At 35.1% G+C, this 19,537-nt stretch overlaps 1 protein-coding gene across 6 annotated transcripts in view; it reads right to left on the reverse strand.

Annotated features, from left to right (window-relative positions):
* The window catches only part of PHF3 (PHD finger protein 3), a 103,982-nt gene that overhangs the window by 73,778 nt on the left and 10,667 nt on the right, over positions 1–19,537 (reverse strand). For 4 of the 6 annotated variants that reach the window (XM_027093342.1, XM_027093329.1, XM_027093334.1 and 1 more), the window contains exon 2: positions 17,591–17,859. The exons of the other annotated variants lie outside the window; for them this stretch is intronic. In XM_027093342.1, coding sequence (XP_026949143.1) covers positions 17,591–17,834 — 244 coding nt within the window. In that variant the 5' untranslated portion in view covers positions 17,835–17,859. The remainder of the gene's footprint in view (positions 1–17,590; positions 17,860–19,537) is intronic. 6 annotated transcript variants of the gene reach the window in all.

The following is a 19,537-nucleotide window of genomic DNA, read 5'->3' on the forward strand; positions in this document are numbered from 1 at the left end:
CCAAAAATAGGCAGAAGACCTAAATAGACATTTCTCCAAAGAAGACATACAGATGGCCAAGAAGCATATGAAAAGCTGCTCAAGATCACTAATTATTAGAGAAATGCAAATCAAAACTACAATGAGGTATCACCTCACACCAGTTAGAATGGGCATCATCAGAAAATCTACAAACAAATGCTGCAGAGGGTGTGGAGAAAAGGGAACCCTCTTGCACTGTTGGTGGGAATGTAAATTGACACAGCCACTATGGAGAGCAGTATGGACGTTCCTTAAAAAATTAAAAATAGAACTACCATAGGATCCAGCAATCCCACTACTGGGCATATACCCAGAGAAAAACGTAATTCAAAAAGACACAGGTACCCCAATGTTCACTGCAGCACTATTTACAATAGCCAGGTCATGGAAGCAACCTAAATGCCCATCAACAGACGAATGGATAAAGAACATGTGGCACATATATACAATGGAATATTGCTCAGCCATAAAAAGGAAAGAAACTGGGTCATTTGTGATGGATCTAGAGACTATCATACAGAGTGAAGTGAATCAGAAAGAGAAAAACAAGTATCATATATTAACGCATATATGTAGAACCTAGAAAAATGGTACAGATGAACCAGTTTGCAGGGCAGAAATAGAGACACAGATGTAGAGAACAAACGTATGGACACCAAAGGGGGGAAAGCAGCGGCGGTGGGGGGATGAACTGGTAGACTGGGATTGACATATATACACTATATGTATAAAATAGATAACTAATAAGAAACTGCTGTATAAAAAAATAAATTAAATTTAAAAAAAAACAAACTGAATACATAACTACCACAGGAACATTAATAGCAAAATGGTTAATGAGAACTGTCAATTGGAAGAGCATTTAAGATTGGTCACTAATACAGTAACTGAGAATTACAGGAAACTTGAAAGGCCTGGAATCTTATAACTCATATAAAAAAAATTTGATAAAAGTTTTCCTAGATTTGATAACAATCTTAAACATTTATATCATGTTTCAACAGTGAACTGTACAGCTGCAAGAAGCTTTCTGAACCATCAACAAAAATCCAGATTTTAATACTGCCATGTTCCTGTAACTCTTAACATTGTTAGTGATAAAAAAAAAAAAATCCTGGGCTTCCCTGGTGGTGCAGTGGTTGAGAGTCCGCCTGCTGATGCAGGGGACACGGGTTTGTGTCCCGGTCTGGGAAGATCCCACATGCCGCGGAGCGGCTGGGCCCCTGAGCCATGGCCACTGAGACTGTGCGTCCAGAGCCTGTGCTCTGCAACGGGAGAGGCCACAACAGTGAGAGGTCCGCGTACCAAAGGAAAAAAAAAAAAATCCTCTTTCAAAAGTCTTCTGTTGGTCTAAGTTCAAAGCCATGGCTACCTTTACTATTGAGATTTTATAACACAAAAGTTGTATAAAGGTTAAATTAGTCCATTTTTAATTACTCATCCTTTAATGAGCATTATATTCCACATGGGAGTTATGTTTGATAAACTCCCAGTTATACAGTTACCCTCAGACACACACTGATGCAGCCACACATGTCTTTTTGAGAGTAGGTTCATCATAATGGTTCAGAATAACTTCAGTTTGCTTCAAACACATATGTCTTTAACCTCTGTGATAACATATACCCTGCATTTAAACAGTAGCTCTTAAATAAGCAGTGACAGCACAGTGATTGTAAAACTGAAGAAACAACTTGAATTACTTACTTCAATGCTGTTATTCTTAGTGCAAATCAATCTCTCATCTTTGCAGAGTTTACCCACTGGAACCAATGTTTCATGTGTTTTTTCCACATGTTAAAGAATATAGTAATGTTACTAAATATTAATCCATTACTTTTGTCCTTTTTGTACTGTAATGTATATTATGTTTTTTAATAATTTCTTGTCATGAGTATATTAAGTCTAATAAAAGAAAATTTCAGTGAAAAAAATGTCAATTTACCATGCTAAAGACAAGATTGAATATTCTCTCTTCTCTGTATAGAAAAATGATTATACAAAATGTAATATGAAGAGGTAATCAAGAGGATGTACCCTCCCCCGCCCCCGAAAAAAGCAGTATAGAGATGTGTCAGATGTTAACAAAAATAATTTTATTATTTTTCTGGATTTTGTAATGGTTGTGGTATTTGAAAGCTTCTTAAAATTTGTGTTTTATTTCTTTTTTCATTCTAAATAAATATTTACTTTCAAACCAAAAAATAAAATAAAATAAAAAATAAAAAGATACACAATATAAGGTAATATTTTAAAAGAAAAAAAAGGAAGAAAAAGCAAAAGAAAAATACAGGTAAGAAACTAAGGTGAAGTCAAGGATGATGTCAGTACCCAGAATGAGTTACAAATATTTACATTTTACTACGAGTTCCCTGATTCTAATGAAGCTTAAAAGACAAAGTTTGTCAGGCATTTAGCAAAACACTTCAGGGGAAAAAATAGTCATTATATATTTAAAAAGTACTGCCTCTAAATAAAATACTTTACCATTTCAACAGACACCCGCATAGCAGCTTTCATTAGACTTCAAGTATACATTAAGCCAGTGGTCTCCTAAGGAAGTGAATATACCTAAAGGAATGCATACACAATCAATCTGTGTCCAGGAAGAAATTACTATGTATGTTAAATGTTACCTAAAAACTAAAAAGAAATTAAACTTTACCAACAGTTAATCAAACTGACACTAGTAATCTTTGCTGTATTCATGTTAGCCACAATTATCTAAAGAGAAAGAGCTGAGAGAAGAGTGAGAATTTCATAAAATGGAGGAGTTGACACCTTTAATGGCATTTGTTTGCCTTCAACATTTTACAGTGTTTCAGGATGTCATCAATGTAGCTTTTTATTTATATTTTTAAAAAAACTTTATAAACAGTAGATTGCTTACAGTAATTTTAATGAAATGGGAAATGACTAAAAATCTTTTTTTTTTTTTTGCGGTACGTGGGCCTCTCACTGTTGTGGCCTCTCCCTTTGCGGAGCACAGGCTCCAGACGCGCAGGCTCAGCGGCCATGGCTCACGGGCCCAGCCGCTCCGCGGCATGTGGGATCTTCCCGGACCGGGGCATGAACCCGTGTGCCCTGCATCGGCAGGCGGACTCTCAATCACTGCGCCACCAGGGAAGCCCTAAAATCTTTATACCACACAGGTTCTCCATTAACTCACAGCAAAGTCCTGAAAAACTGTTTTACCTAAGATTGAGTTATACATCTTTCTTTCACAAAAAGTGAGACAAATACTTTACAAATGAGACAAGTGCTACAAATATACTGCCTTTTTTATTATAAAGCAGCTGTAAATAAGTCATATGAAAAAATAAGCACCTTAGTCTGTCCCTTCTGGATAAAAGTGACATTTTAGTAATGAGTAAGAAAAATTGCTTCTCTAAAAGAAGCTTTGGCTAAGCAAATGCCCGTTTAAAAATGTTTCCATCATTATATAATTTGTGACTAAAAACGAAATGTGGCACCTATGAAAACTTTTATCTGGACACTTTAATAAACTCAACTTAGAATCTGATGTATAAAAGATTTTATCCGAATGACAAAGTGAAATTCTCAAAAATATATTCAATCATACTGCACTCCAAAAAAGTTCTTGTACAACTGATAATTCTAATAATTTTAAAGTAGAAATATCATTTATGATATCTATAGCTCATTTAAAATATCTATTGTATGTGTTATATAATGGATATTAATATATTAGTAAAGTAGGACAAGTATATAAACACACATGCCAAGTATGAATGAGTACACGAAAATGTCTTATTGATAAACACGTACAGTCAAAAGGTTTGGACACCATTCCCTCAATGAAATGAAGCCTCTGATATACAAATAGTAATTCTGACACCCACCCCCTCTTTGGGGTGAAACAACACAAGAATTTATTCTCCCTGTAAAATTTCTGATAAGAGCAGATGATCATGATCTATGAACAAAGACCTAAATTTTACAAACTAAGATCTAAGTTCCATTAGTTAGGAGTGAAAAATAGCCTAGAAAAATCTTTGACAAATGAAGCAGGCTCATCTCTAAAAACAGGCCAAGTATTCAAACCCAGGTTGACCTGTGAGCTGGGACAGGCCTACCAAGAAAAAGGTCCTGATCTCAGCATCCCCACAGAGTGAACTAAAAAAACTGCCTGAGCCAGCTGGCTAGCAGCTGCCCAATGTCCGTTCAGCCATCCTTCCTCATTCACCAGAATTCCTGTTATTTCACATGGTCATCTAAATTAAGACTACACTTTTCAATCTACTTACTGCCAGATGTGGCCAATGTCTAAGTAACGAATTAAAGGACGAATGGTACGTGCAACTCTCAGAAGATAAGCATAAAGAAAGAGGACATACCTTCCCCTTCCCTTTTCTCTTGTACTGGCTAGACTCCAACCTGATAGCTGGAAGAGCCATCTGAAACTATGAGGTGAATATGGAGATAGGGATCATACTTGGTAGCGCAACGAAGAGGGAACTTAGGTCCCTGACATTGTGGAGCCCCATACCGGCTCTCAGTCACTTTCTTCTGAGCTATTACGTGGTAACTTTTTTTTTTTCTCAGACTTCAGAAGATATATTTATCTTACCAAACACATGTGGGGTGCCTAACTCTATGCCAGTATGCCAGACGGAGGTGGGATCAGAATGCATGCAGATTTATTAGAGTGCTCTGGGGAGGGACATCTGTGTGAGGGAGAGAGCAGAGATGGAGTGAGGAAAAGGTTGGGATGTGGTGCAGCGGCAACAGACGCCTCAACTCGGCCAACCCTTCGGGAGCTCGGAAGCTGGGGTGAATCTTCAGAGTCATCTTGAGTTGTGGTGATGGTACCAGGCTTTTGTACCCCCATGGCAACCAGTCACTGGATGCAGGTTGCCCTGGGAAGAGGGTGTGATTTTGGGTGAGGCAATGCTACCACCAAGGCAATTCTGAAGGGAGTTCTCAGCTGGCAGCATTTCTTTCTTTATACCACTGTTATTTGGAGTTTTCCGTCACTCCCAGCTGAACCTAATCCTAGGCCAAAAGGCCAAAACTTTTTCATTAAGATGACCCAGTGAGTCACAATCCATGAGAACCAAATCCATGACAGCAACAGACTAAGAAAAGAACAGGAAGCCTTGAATAGGTAAAGGATTTCTGGTATCAGCCAGGAGACTGAGGATGCCTAGGTCTATGATTTGGGAAAATCCAGGTAACCAGACTTTCCTAATTCTCTAATAACAGGGATCTTCCATTGCCAAGGAATTATGAAATTCAACTCCTCTGGCTGCCAGGTACACCCATCTCTAGGATAGGGAGGGTGGGCCAGGGATAGGGCCCTAAAACAAGCTCATCTCTCTCTTTGGCCACTAAGTCAAACAGGCTGGTCGAGATCTCATAAGAAGATTGCAGATGCAGCTCCTTTATCAGAATTCCTTTTTGGTCAATATCCTCAAAAGATGTCAAAGTACAGAGTTTAGAGATTTTATTATTCATTTTTCTCCCTGATGGGGGAAAAAAATGGTAAGAATAAAAATTATGGAGATTAATTAGACAAAGGAATAGAAAATCAAGATCAAGAAAGCAAGGATCCTTAGTTTTCTTTATATCAAAATTATTTTCAAATTACAAAGTAGAATTCACTACTTTAAAGATTAAAAAGCTGTTCATAAACCATTCATAAATACCAACTGTTCAACCAACTTCTGCACATCTAGTATGTAACAATATTCTATGATTATGAGAAATAAGTATATTTGATCAGTTGGTACCACATTAAACAATTATGAAATTAAGAACCCTAGTCTTTCAAATTGCAAAATCATAGACTATTAGCCTCTCTGCCTGAAGAATACTACCCACTATCCACACATGGTACCATAAAACTTTTTTACTCCACTATGTTAAAATGTACAAACCTCAAATAATTGCGAGATCACTTGCATTAGAAAACATTTAATAATGCAAATATTTCTGGAACTGTTAGAGAGTTAACAATCATGTTTAAATTAGCTATATACTAATGTGATAAGCCTACTTGCTTAAATTCTGAGCTAAGATCACAGACAAGGTATAAAAATTAATTTTCATTATAGACAGAATAAGCAGTTAATTCTGGAGGAAAAAAACATTTTGCAGATAAAGAATGAGGTGGAAAGGAATTCAGCTGAAAAGAAAGAAAATAAAAGATGGTCAACAACAAGCATAACACATGTTTTCAAAATGGTGTAGGACAAGGGGTTTAAAAACACCTCTCTTTCATACCTCTGCACAAAACCAGGATGCACAGGTCAGGCTCACTGTATTATTATTCTAAATCAACAAATTTGTGGGTTTAAAAAGCTTGTGAAAAGCTAATCTGAAAATATGCCCATTCCTAACCTTTTTAAAGAGAAAAGTAAATTCAAATTTATACATCTTCAGAACTGACTCATGTCTGTTATGTTCTTGTATTTTAAATTGTATTTTAATACAATTTAAGATATCTTTAAAATCTGACATGTATTCTCTTCAAAATATTGTACCAGCCATATTTTATGAATTCTACATTTTTAAATAACAAAAAAAAATTTCCAGACAGTGACAAAAGCAATAAAATTATCAGATTATACTTTGTTCTGACAAGAGAAAAAAATACCTTGCCTTTCTGACTCAAAACACAGGTGATAGTTTTCTCTTTTCTTCCAATTAGAGTACACCATCACCAGGAGGTAGCAGTCCAATAATCACAGAGAGAAATCAAGTTTTAGACTAGGGTTCCAAACCAGTGGTCTTACAGTGAGATTTGTCAGATGTGCTATTTCTCCTATTTAAGAAAACTTAAAACTATTTAAATCACCACAATGTAATCAAATAATTATCAGACATCATTTTAAATTAAAATATCTAAAAATAGGGGCTTCCCTGGTGGCGCAGTGGTTAAGAATCCGCCTGCCAATGCAGGGGACACAGGTTCGAGCCCTAGTCAAGAAAGATCCCACATGCCGCGGAGCAACTAAGCCCGTGCGCCACAACTACTGGGCCTGCGCTCTAAAGCCCGCAAGCCACAACTACTGAGCCCACGTGCTGCAACTACTTAAGCCCGCGCGCCTGGAGCCCATGCTCCACAAGAGAAGACACCAGAATGAGAAGCCCACACACCGCAACGAAGAGTAGCTCCCACTCGCTGCAACTAGAGAAAGCCCACGCACAGCAACAAAGACCCAACACAGCCAAATAAATAATTTTTTTTAAAAAATCTAAAATATGTAAAAATAAATTAATGTTCATTCCCTTAAACTATCCTAGGCTGCTATCCACTCAAGGGGGCAAGATTCACACTGTATTCTCTGATTGGTACTCACTGGAGTTGTACAAACCAAGCAGTAAAATGCTCTCATCCTAATCTTAAACTGGTTACAGGAAAATATCTTTACCAGACAAAAGGAATAAAATCAATTGTGTTTGGAACAATGTCATCATTTTGGATTCCTCTGTTTTAGTAAACTTCTAATTAATCATCCCATGACAATTTACCTATTTGCTATGTAATTACACATTGAGTAACTGATTTATCATTCAAGATGGACTTAGAGACATAATCAAAAGTCTATGAAAAAAGATCAAAATTAGAAAAAGAAGGTATTTTAGGGAAGAAGAGACCACAGAGGGCAGTACCAACAACAGTAGCTCCAGTTCAGAAATCTTTTCAGAACATTCTCAACTAAAGCAAACAAAATAAATATGAAGAGAGAAAAGTACAAGGGGTAGAAGTACAGGCCTAAAGAGTTCTAAAAGAATCTAGGCAATGATTATGGTGAAAATGGCAACAAGGGATTCTGCAGTCCTGCCATGACTGGAAGAAAACTGCAAGAATAATCAGTTGGAACTAAAGGGGATAGAAATCTATGAATTTTATTCAACAAGTTGCCACTTTAACCACGGCTATAAAACAAAAGTTACCTATGCCAGAATGATCTTCACTTATGTCTGAAATTAGGCTTCTCCTGCCTATTCATGCATTACAGAGGGTCCCAAAATCATTTTCTGAGAAAAATCTTGGCTCTACCCAGGGAGAGCAGAGCACCCCCCTATTCACCCAGATGCCCCCATCAGTGCCTTTAAATTTTCATATCCCATCACAGTCCTGTTTGTTTATAAAGCTTGTATATGCACTTAGGTGGCAAAAAAAAAGGGGGGGGGGGCGATAATTGCATTCCCAACAGTTCTCAGACAGAACATTATATTTCTCAATATATTTAGAAATCTGGTGTTAAAAAATGATATGAAAGGCGAGTTGTTTGAAAAATAACCTAACATCTAACAGGGGACTGGGTCAGACCATTCATTATATTAGTTCCTGTAATACTGCTTATACTGGGATACATAATGAGGGATATCATAAGAAAAAGCCCTATGTTCATTGAAAGTATGTAGTTAAGGATTATCTTTTATTATATCACATCACAATAAAACTGTGGATAAAATGTCTTCCTAGTTTTAGTATCAGAAATAGTCTTCCTTTTCCTGGGCACCAGATTTGTTTTTACCTGTTTTCCTCTTCCACAACTGCTAGAAATCTGAGAGCCAAAATTGCACCCCACCTGCAGACAGCATTTTATTTACTGTCTTAACCTTTGGTCCCACTACCCTACTTCTTTCTGTTCCTTGTATTCTTTTCCTTTTACTTTTTTTTTTTCAGTTAAAAAATTTACTGAATACCTACTATCTCCTTTGTTTTTTTAAAAGAACTTACAAAAAAGAAAGAAAACTTATCCTAATTTTTCTAGAGCCTTGATCTTAAGAGTACTCATGTATGTGAAGGCAAAACTTAAAACTTCCTATCTCCTCCCATTTTAAACAACAAGCAACCAAAACTAATCATTTGGGGAAAGGTTGCAACACTATGGGAAACATCAAAATAAACAAATAGGAAAATGAATTCAGACTATAAAGAAACTCTTACATATATTTATGACACAGAACACTATTTTAAAATGGTATGAATAAAGAGAACAGAAGACTTCTTAGAAATAGTGACTCTCAAAATTAAATATTAAAAGAGATGGAAAATATGGCAGTGAATCTCTAAAAAGACATTGAGCAAAATGATGGTAAAGATGCAAGAAAGAGACATGAAACATGGGCAATTAATCCAGAAGGGCCAACATCTCCTAGGATTTTGCAGAGAAAACACAGAAAATTTCCCAGAACTGATCACTCTCCAAAATGAAAAGGCCCACCAAGTGCCAGCAACAATAAGTCAAAGACTAAACACCAAAAGATAAGAAGATCCTAAAGTGGGGGTGCAGAAAAGGCCACCTGACAAAGCAACAAGCCTTATACAAACCCAGGCAACCAACCCATCAGCAATATCAGACACAAAACTTTAAGAAAAGGTGATAATCAATTCTTTTCTCTATAAAGGCAAATTATTAGTCAAGTGTAATAATATTAGAAAGGTACTAAGAATGTCATTAAGAGGGCATAGAGAAAGAGAGGGAGATGAAATCCAGGAAGACAACAGCTCCACTCAAGGAGGGCAGCGACACTAGGGACGACAGACATACGACAGGCCTGGAGAACAGCAAACCCAGATAGGGACAGGACAGCAACAGAGGGCGCTGGGAGGCAGGAAGACTGAATAACTCCAGAAGCATGCCCAAGACCATGGATAAAGAGGCCTGCTATACAACAGCACAGAAATGCAAGCTAAAAAATAGTAATACAGAGTGAACTGTAACAGGTGAAAGGAAGAAACGGAAAGATATTAGGGGCATAGTGATGAAGACATGATTAATTTTATTCCACATTTTTAATTTAAAAGACAGAAAATTAAATGCTCAGTCAATGCAAAGTAAAATTAAAATGTGTTCTGCTTTATACTATATCAAGCTAAGGAAAGCAAAAGTCAACTGAATCAAATAGAGGTAAAACAGAGAAAGGCCACAAAATATACAAACTAAAACCATAAACTGGAAAACTCTAGCCAAAAATTCCCTCTCTCTGCATTTTCTGAATTTAGAAAGTGATATTTAGTGTTGGTATTAAAGGGCTTATTTGTTTTATCTCTGAGTTCAATTCTGTTATTTTGGTAGTAAGGACCACTTGTAGCAGTGATTAATGAAAACTACCTGTTTGAGAAAAATTGACAATCTATTTAAAATGTCTAAATTGAACATAGAGAGAGCAGAAGAAATAAGATGGAACAGAGTGAATTAAGAGCAATGAAAGTTGCTTACATAAATGTAGTTATTACTATGCTTTTAAAGTCATATTTCAAATAATTTAAAGAAGCACTGAAATACATTAAGCCTACAAATGAGATTTAGAATTAAAGCAAACAATTTAATTTCTAATAAAGAAAACAGAGACACTTTACGTTAGAACACACAATGACAGAGGACTCTAGGAGGGCACTGACCATAAGAAGTCACCTAACAGAAACTACACGAGACATGAATCCCCAATGAAATACAACACCTTGGTCAGGGTGGTCATACCCAGCAAAAGTGTAAATGCCACGTCCCCTGGGAACCTATTACTCTATTTGAGGGAACCCCAAGTTCTTCCTTTTAGCCAATTAAACTCTGTCTTCCTCTAACTGCAACCTACTGGATTCTACCTCTTTCCCACTATCCATAAAAGAAGTCAAATCTCTTATCAATGAGACAAACTTTCAAGGATCTATGGCTGCTGTCATGTCCTACTCTTTCCACTTCGCAGCATTTTCTCTTCTCCGCTAACTCTACAAGGTGTTTTTGCCTCTTTTCTGGTTGCTCTCTTCTATACACACCCACTTTCACCAAAACCCCTCTAAGTATAACTCAAAATATATAGTATTAATGATCAATCCTACAGAAATAAAGTTCTATTCTTAAAGACTATGAATGTTCTTACTAGGCTAATCAGTTACTCGCCACTAACATTCAACTGAAGAGCACATGCTTTATCTTAACCAATATATGTTCATCTCATTTGCATGACTACTTTACATGTACTAAATCTGTATCTTCTTGTTCAAATGCAACTCTCAAAAATAAGATCAACAGCAAAAAGATGTTCATTAGGCACATAAGTTTAAAAAAATCCATAAATACTACTCAGAGTAATAAAAACAGTGAAAAAAAGACCCCAGTGCAAATGCATAATGAATGTGTATGTGTACTTGGATCGACAGGTGCAATAAATTTGCACAAAGAGTTTGCTGCCCCCACAAATAAAGTACAAATAAGGAAAAAAATAATTAATATCTGACAACTGAATTTTATTGGACAAGGGGTCCACCGTGTTCACTTCAATGTTCTGATTTGAAATGTTGTCCAAGAGAAGCACGAAGCCATGAAAACTTATAAATACCTTTTAAATAAATCTCAATGATGCAAAAGGACAACAATCATCTTTTCAGAACAAGTACCATAATTTTTAAAATATTACACAGATGAATTCTGCCTCTAATGATGAAGAAGCCCCAAACTACAGAGCTATGATTAAGTTAAAAATCTGTGTGCTAAAAAAAGGACCAAATCACACTACTGCTAAAAAACTTGTAAAACCAGTCTTAACATGTATTAACAATACTTTGCTTAGAAGAAAGGCAGCACAAGCTTAAATTCTTATTAAACAATGCTACTTGATGTTATATATTATCAATGGCATTCTTGATAGGAAACAACTATCACATATGCATGCTAGCAGAAATTTACAATTGAGAAAACTAAACAATATGAATTTCTATACAACTGAAAAAACACTTAAATACACAATATGAATCAACTCTTAACAAATATGTAAGATACTGAATTCACTGACTGTTTGATGTTTTTGATCTCCAAAAATCATGCTACAGGAGGGATTTTTTTTTTTTTTAATTTAGTGAATGATGGTTTTGTAAGCCATGATATAGCCTGGAAAGGACATCTTGGTTTCACTGAAGGATGCAGTAGCTACAAGCACTACATAAATGACAGGCTGCTCTGAATATCCATATTATCTACAGTGTGCCCATCTTCCTGGTCTTAAAGAAATAAATCAAATTACAGCCACTGAACGTTTCTACTCAATATACCATGTAAAGAAATGGTTCATAAATACAAGGTTTGTTTCACACTTATGAATCATAGCTGTCTACATAAAAGGGGCATACATTTGTTTGTAAAGTAAGAAAAAATTAACATTTCTTTATGACACTGATAATGCCAGTTTTTCAAACACCACTTCAATGATTTTTAATACATTCCTCACATAGTATATAACCAATATAGTCAGTATCTTGAACCTATTACTTGGGAAAATATTAGTTTTATTTTAAGGATAACAGGAATTTTTAAGAATACAAATAATTGGTTTGATCAAGATCAAACACTTCCCAAACACTTAATGAATTTCCTCACTTACTGGAATTGTTTTTTTTTAATGTATTACTGGGTAACATGTATGATAAAAACTCTCCAGAAAGTGAGCACAGAGAGAACATACCTCAACATACTAAAGGCCACATGTGACCAACCCACAGTCTCATTCTCAATGGTGAAAAACTGAAAGCATTTCCTCTAAGACCAGAAACAAGACAAGGTTGCCCACTCTCACCACTATTATTCAACATAGTTTTGGAAGCTTTAGCCATGTCAATCAGAGAGGAAAAATAAATAAAAGGAATCCAAATCGGAAAAGAAGAAGAACTGTCACTGCTTGCAGATGACATGATACTATACATAGAAAATCCTAAAGATGCCACCAGAAAACTGCTAGAGCTAATCAATGAATTTAATAAAGTAGCAGGATACTAAATTAATACACAGAAATCTCTTGTATTCCTATACACTAATGATGAAAAATCTGAAAGAGAAATTAAGGAAACACTCCCATTTACCACTGCAACAAAAAGAATAAAATACCTAGGAATAAACCTACCTAAGGAGACAAAACACCTGTATGCAGAAAACTATAAGGCACTGATGAAAGAAATTAAACATGATACAAACAGATGGAGAGATATACCATGTTTTTGGACTGGAAGACTCAACACTGTGAAAATGACTATACTACCCAAAGCAACCTACAGATTCAATGCAATCCCTATCAAATTACCAATGGCATTTTTCACAGAACTAGAGAAAACTATTTTACAATTTGTATGGAAAAACAAAACACCCCGAATATCTAAAGAAATCTTGCAAAAGGAAAAACGGAGCTGGAGGAATCAGGCTCCCTGACTTCAGACTATACTACAGTAATCAAGACAGTAGGGTAGTGGCACAAAAACAGAAATATAGATCAATGAAACAGGATAGAAAGCCCAGAGATAAACCCAAGCACATATGGTCACCTTATCTTTGATAAAAGAGGCAAGAATACACAGTGGAGAAAAGATAGCCTCTTCAATAAGTGGTGCTGGGAAAACTGGACAGCTATATGTAAAAGAGTGAAATTACAACACTTCCTAACACCATACACAAAAATAAACTAAAAATGGATTAAGGACCTAAATGTAAGGCCAGACACTATAAAACTCATAGAGGAAAACATAGGCAAAACACTCTGTGACATAAATAACAAGATCCTTTTTGACCCACCTCCTAGAGTAATGGAAATAAAATCAAAAATAAACAAATGGGACGTAATGAAACTTAAAAGCTTTTGTACAGCAAAGGAAACCATAAACAAGACAAAAAGACAACCCTCAGAATGGGTGAAAATACTGGCAAATGAAGCAACTGACAAAGGATTAATCTCCAAAATACACAAGCAGCTCATGCAGGTCAATATCAAAAAAAAAAAAACAAACAACTCAATCCAAAAACGGGCAGAAGACCTAAATAGACATTTCTCCAAAGAAGATATACAGACTGTCAACAAATACATGAAAAGATGCTCAACATCACTAATCATTAGAGAAATGCAAATCAAAACCACAATGAGGTATCACCTCACACCGGTCAGAATGGCCATCATCAAAAAATCTACAAACAATAAATGCTGGAGAGGGTGTGGAGAAAAGGGAACCCTCCTGCACTGTTGGTACGAATGTAAATTGATACAGCCACTATGGAGAACAGTACAGAAATTCCTTAAAAAACTAAAAATAGTACTACCGTACGACCCAGCAATCCCACTACTGGGCATATACCCTGACAAAATCATAATTCAAAAAGAGACATGCACCACAGTGTTTACTGCAGCACTATTTACAATAGCCAGGACATGGAAGCGACCTAAATGTCCATCGACAGATGAATGGATAAAGAAGATGTGGCACATATATACAATGGAATATTACTCAGCCATAAAAAGGAACAAAATTGAGTTATTTGTAATGAGGTGGATGGATCCAGAGTCTGTCATACAGAGTGAAGTAAGTCAGAAAGAGAAAAACAAATACTATATGCTAACACATATATATGGAATCTAAAAAAAAACGGTACTGATGAACCTAGTGGCAGCACAGGAATAAAGATGTAGACGTAGAGAACGGACTTGAGGACACGGTGGGGGAAGGGGAAGCTGGGTCGAAGTGAGAGAGTACCATTGACATATATACAGTACCAAACGTAAAATGGATGGCTAGTGGGCAGCTGTTGCATAGCACACGGAGATCAGCTCTATGCTTCACGATGACCTAGAGGGGTGGGATAGGGAGGGTGGGAGGGAGGCTCAAGAGGGAGGGGATATTGGGATATATGTATACATATAGCTGATTCACTTTGTTTCAGCAGAAACTAACACAACATTGTAAAGCAATTATACTCCAATAAGGATATTTTTAAAAATAAATAAATAACAAATTTAAAAAATAAAATGCATTGCTGGGTAAATCTAAAAACCATATACAAAGACTGCATTTACATAAAAAAATACTTTATGGAGTCAAAAGCATTCAAAAAGAGGATCAGAAATCTACTTACTGTCTCTCAAAATGAAACAGTAAGTAAGCATCCTAACTTTTGTGCACCTGCAGAGCACTAAAAGTGATCTGTCATTTGCTTTCCTATTTTTATAATTGTTAAAGCTTCTCTATGATTTCTGGAGACAACTGAAATATAATGCAAGACATTCAACAACTGGTCTTTAACAACTACAGCAAACCAACCTACATCAGAAGACTAGAGAACAAGACAGCAGTTATTGTTTGCTACCTTTCGCACTGTTAAGACCAAGGTTACAAAATAACCATAATCTATAGCTTTCAATGGCCTGAGGACTACTGATAGAGCCATTTCCCTGCTATGCTTCAGTCAAGACAAGTAGTAAAAACGTATAGAGCCAGGTACAAACATCTGGGTAAGAACTATGTCATTTTTATTTTATAGCAAAAAGTTGAAGCAGTTTGTGAATAGCTGAAACTTACAGAAGGTGTCCATGTATGGTTTTCACTAAATAGTTTACAACAGAATTTCTATTTCAAAACAATTTTTTTTAATTTTAATGTTTTCCAGTTTGCTATCATTAGAAAATATACTGGCCTTTTACCAAACCAAATATCCCAAAGGGCAAAAGGAACTTTGAAACAATCAAAATAAATCCCCTGCCTGATGGCACAATGAGATCTAAGCAATCCTATAAAGAGCTTTACAATTTTAAGTTTCCCCCACATATTCCCTTACATATCTTAAAAGCGTATAGATATATATCATATATATTAACATAAATAGTTCTATTTTAAAACCAAAATAAATAAATTGTAGCAAACAAATTTAAAATAGGAAAATTCAGAAAATATTTCTACTTACAGATTCTTAAATAAAATAGTTTACAATGAAATCGTACACAGTATTAATCAGACCTCAAAAAAATTTAAGTACTTCAATAAAGATGTTCTAAGTCTTCTATTAGCAAAAGAAATGTTCAACCAAAGAGACTTTTCATATAAAAAAAAAACTTTTCACATCGACATAAATTTAAAAAAAAAAGACTGCAAGTAAGAATACCAGTATTTCTAAGGGGCTGTAATTTTATAACAAAGTCTAAAAGGATGATACATTTGCCAGTTCCAGGCCCAATATAACATCCCTGAAACGGTTACTGTATTTCTAGTAATAAGCACATATGTATTCAATAAACGTTCTTCCTGAATTTAGACTAAACTGTGAAACTTTGTGCATATAACCAGTGTCAAAAGTGCTTCACAATAATTAGATATATTGTACTGACACAGGAACAGTGCAAACATAAAACAAAATTTTAAAAGCTTTAAAACATTTAAGAATACAACAACAAAAACAATGTAAACCTATGAGATAACACAACACAATGTATATAATTCAGCGATATACCATTATTAACAAACAATTCAAAAGACTTCAGTATTAAGGAGTTGTTAAAATGAAAATATTCCTAGAAGCCAAAGTGTTGAGTCTTCAGGCAGAGAAATCTGACAAATCTGATGAATAGCAGGCCACCTAAACCAGACTTTATTATTATATCAAAATATTACGCAGAAAATATTAAAAGGAAATGAAAAATACTGAAAAACCGTAGTGCAGAAAAAGTCTAGAGTTATTGAAAAACTGAACACCACCACGTAAACCTGAACTACTCTAGGGAACGGAGAGGGGGAAAAAAGCCTAGCTTCTCCATGTGAAACTGATTTTCCTTCGTCTAATTTTAGCTTACAGAATAGCTAATTGCTCCAAAGTTTGTTGTTATATTTTCTTTGCTTTATAAAGGAACACCTACATATTTTTTCCACATATTAATGTATCTCTGAAGTAATCTCTTATTAAGAATTTGATTAGCCCTACAGAAAGTTATTATCCTCTGAAAGCTACTGTCTTTCAGTTACTTCAACTATAGATCCTAAAGCAGTGCTGTCCGATGGAAATATAATGCAAGCCACATAAGTAATTTTAAATGTTCAAGGAGCCACTTTAAAAAAAAAAGGGTAAAAACAGGTGAAATTAATTTTAATACAATATTTTATTTAACCAAAAATATCACCTCAATGTGTAATCTACATTTTTAAAACTTGATGAAATATTTTACAATCTCTTTTTCACACTGAAATCAAATGTGCATTTTAGAGCACATCTCCAATTAGGACCAGACTCATTTCATCTCCAATTAGGCCAACAGTTATAAGTGGCTAGTGGTTGCTATGCTGGACAGCAAAGGTCTACAGTTCTTTCTCTGGTTTTGAAATACAAATACAAAATACTAAAAGATCTGAAATGGGAGCACACAAAGTATTAAATTTGAAGGGCAGGGAGGGGCACTGAAAAAGGTCAATTCAGCCATTCCCCTTGACTCCAATAGGCCTGGGATGACATCATGTCCCCATTGGCAAGGCAATCCCTATTTGCTAGAGAGAGTCCAATCATGACCTGTTGTCATGATGTAATTATTAACAGCACCCCCTATGATTCTCAAAAAAGCATCCCATTCTAGATGACAAATTATACGGTAACCCTATCTATATCCACAATATCCTTGAAGATAATTCCACATTCCTTAGAAGAAAATTTAAATTTTAAATTCTAATTGTGATGCCTAGAAAAGGAGCTCTAAATTCAAAGAAAAGAACCCTAAATGCACTACCCTCATCTAAAAAAAAAAAATCTTTACTTTAAATTGCAGACTAAAAAAAAAAAAAAAAAAAAAAAGTAAGAATTACCTGTTGAACAAGGCATCTGGAAATTGGGATCATTGCTATCCAAAACAGGCAAACAGAACTGGTTACTTGCAGATCCTAGCATAGGATCCTTATCGCTGAGCATGTTCTTCAGCGAGTCCTCTAAGACATTTTGACTTGTACTAAAATCCTCACAGACTTCATTCTCCAGGTTGGATCCTAGAAATAGGGCATCATCTAAGTGTTCAGTAGGAATTAAATGATTAAATGTATCAACTATATCCATGAAGACTTCTGTGTGTCTTTCAGCCCTATAGAAAGACAAAAAAAATACCATAAGAAATAAAGCTATCAATTGATAATCACCTAAAACCAAATTATTTTAATAGTTTTGAGTCTAGAACACACTTTGGTATTTCTGAATGGTTTAAAAAAAATCCTCACTGCTTTTAGAATATACATTTGGACATGTAGTATGAATCTTTGCTACACAATGTTTCTTCATCATGCATGTAAAATTTCATTTTACCAGAGATCCTATTAAATGTTTACTTAATTCACTTTTTTAGGGAAAAAAAAAACTATGTATATATAGTCCATTAATTTGACACATTTGAAAGAATTACATGGCTTAAACCATAAAAACCATATGTTTTTAACCATAATCTTTTCATAAATTAAGACTCAGACACTGCTTATTAATAAAAATCCATATAAAAGAGCTAAAACCAAATCATTTAAATTATTGTCCCATACCTATTAAAACTGTAAAATAGCCTTGTCTTATTTACAATGCATTTAAATTATTTAAAGAAAGACAAAAAGGTTTTTTTGTAGGAGTAAAGAGAAAAAACGGAAAGAAACTATTAACTAAACCCAACAAATCAAAACTCAAAAAACTACATACACGCAGGCACAGACGTGCACATACACACATTGTGGGGGGGGAACCCCTTTTAAGATAAAATGAGATAAATGACAAACCAATATATCAGAGACTTAAATTTATTTTAGTGAGTTATGTGCTGTTTATAAAGATATGGAGCTGATCTCCTATTTGAACTATACCTACACTCCAGGCATTGCTCAGAAAAGGTCACTTCATGCTCCAGAAGAGCCTCGATTATCAAAAGCTGGTTTCAGAGAACACCGAACCAAAGTATTTTGGGTGGTGGGCAAGAGTCAACTAAATAAAATCTAGTAATATTCAGTTAGCTAGAAAATTCCACTAATTAACCCAGAACTTCTTGGATTCCAAAATTCTTAGCTCCAAATCTACCAAAATTTCCTCAAACTGTCCTTGAACTCTTTCCCCTATAAAAATGAGAGAATACGAAGTTCAAAAATATTATACAATTTACCAGGTATATATTATATGCTGCTGAACATTTTACCTACATTTTTAATTCATTTATGCCCAGTGATAATAAATAATACACTCTATTACTATCCTTGTTTTGTAGACAAAATGCATTTAAATAGTTTAAACGTCTTCCCCAAAGTCACAAAACAGAGCCAAAGATTCAAACCCAGGTTTCAAGGCTACATAGCCCAAGGTGGTAACTCTACCCTTTCACACTGAGCTACAAAGCTAGAAATTGACTAGATTTGACTCATTAAAGGTTCTTCTTTAAAAACATTTTCCAACAAATCAGTAGTTGCCTGGGGCCTTGGATAAGAGAGGGAACTGACTGCAAAGGAACAGGAATATATTTTGGAAGATGATGAAAATGTCCTAAATCTGGATTGTGGTAGTGGTTTTATGAGTGTATATACCCACCAAAATTCACCAATCCGTTCATTTTAAACGGATGCAGTTCACTGTAACTCAATTTAAAATTTAAAGAAAAGAAAATTTCCTCATTCTCACAAAAGTTAATCCTCTGCTAAATATAGAATTTCAGTATCTCTTCTCAAATTTTGCAACTTATTTATATTGAAATATTAATAAAGCACCGAAATAAAATGTTAACTGTTTGACTGGCTGAT

This window comes from Aethalodelphis obliquidens, unplaced genomic scaffold (assembly GCF_003676395.1).
Source record: "Aethalodelphis obliquidens isolate GAN/ISIS:26980383/991018 unplaced genomic scaffold, ASM367639v1 scaffold3, whole genome shotgun sequence".
NCBI lineage: Eukaryota > Metazoa > Chordata > Mammalia > Artiodactyla > Delphinidae > Aethalodelphis > Aethalodelphis obliquidens.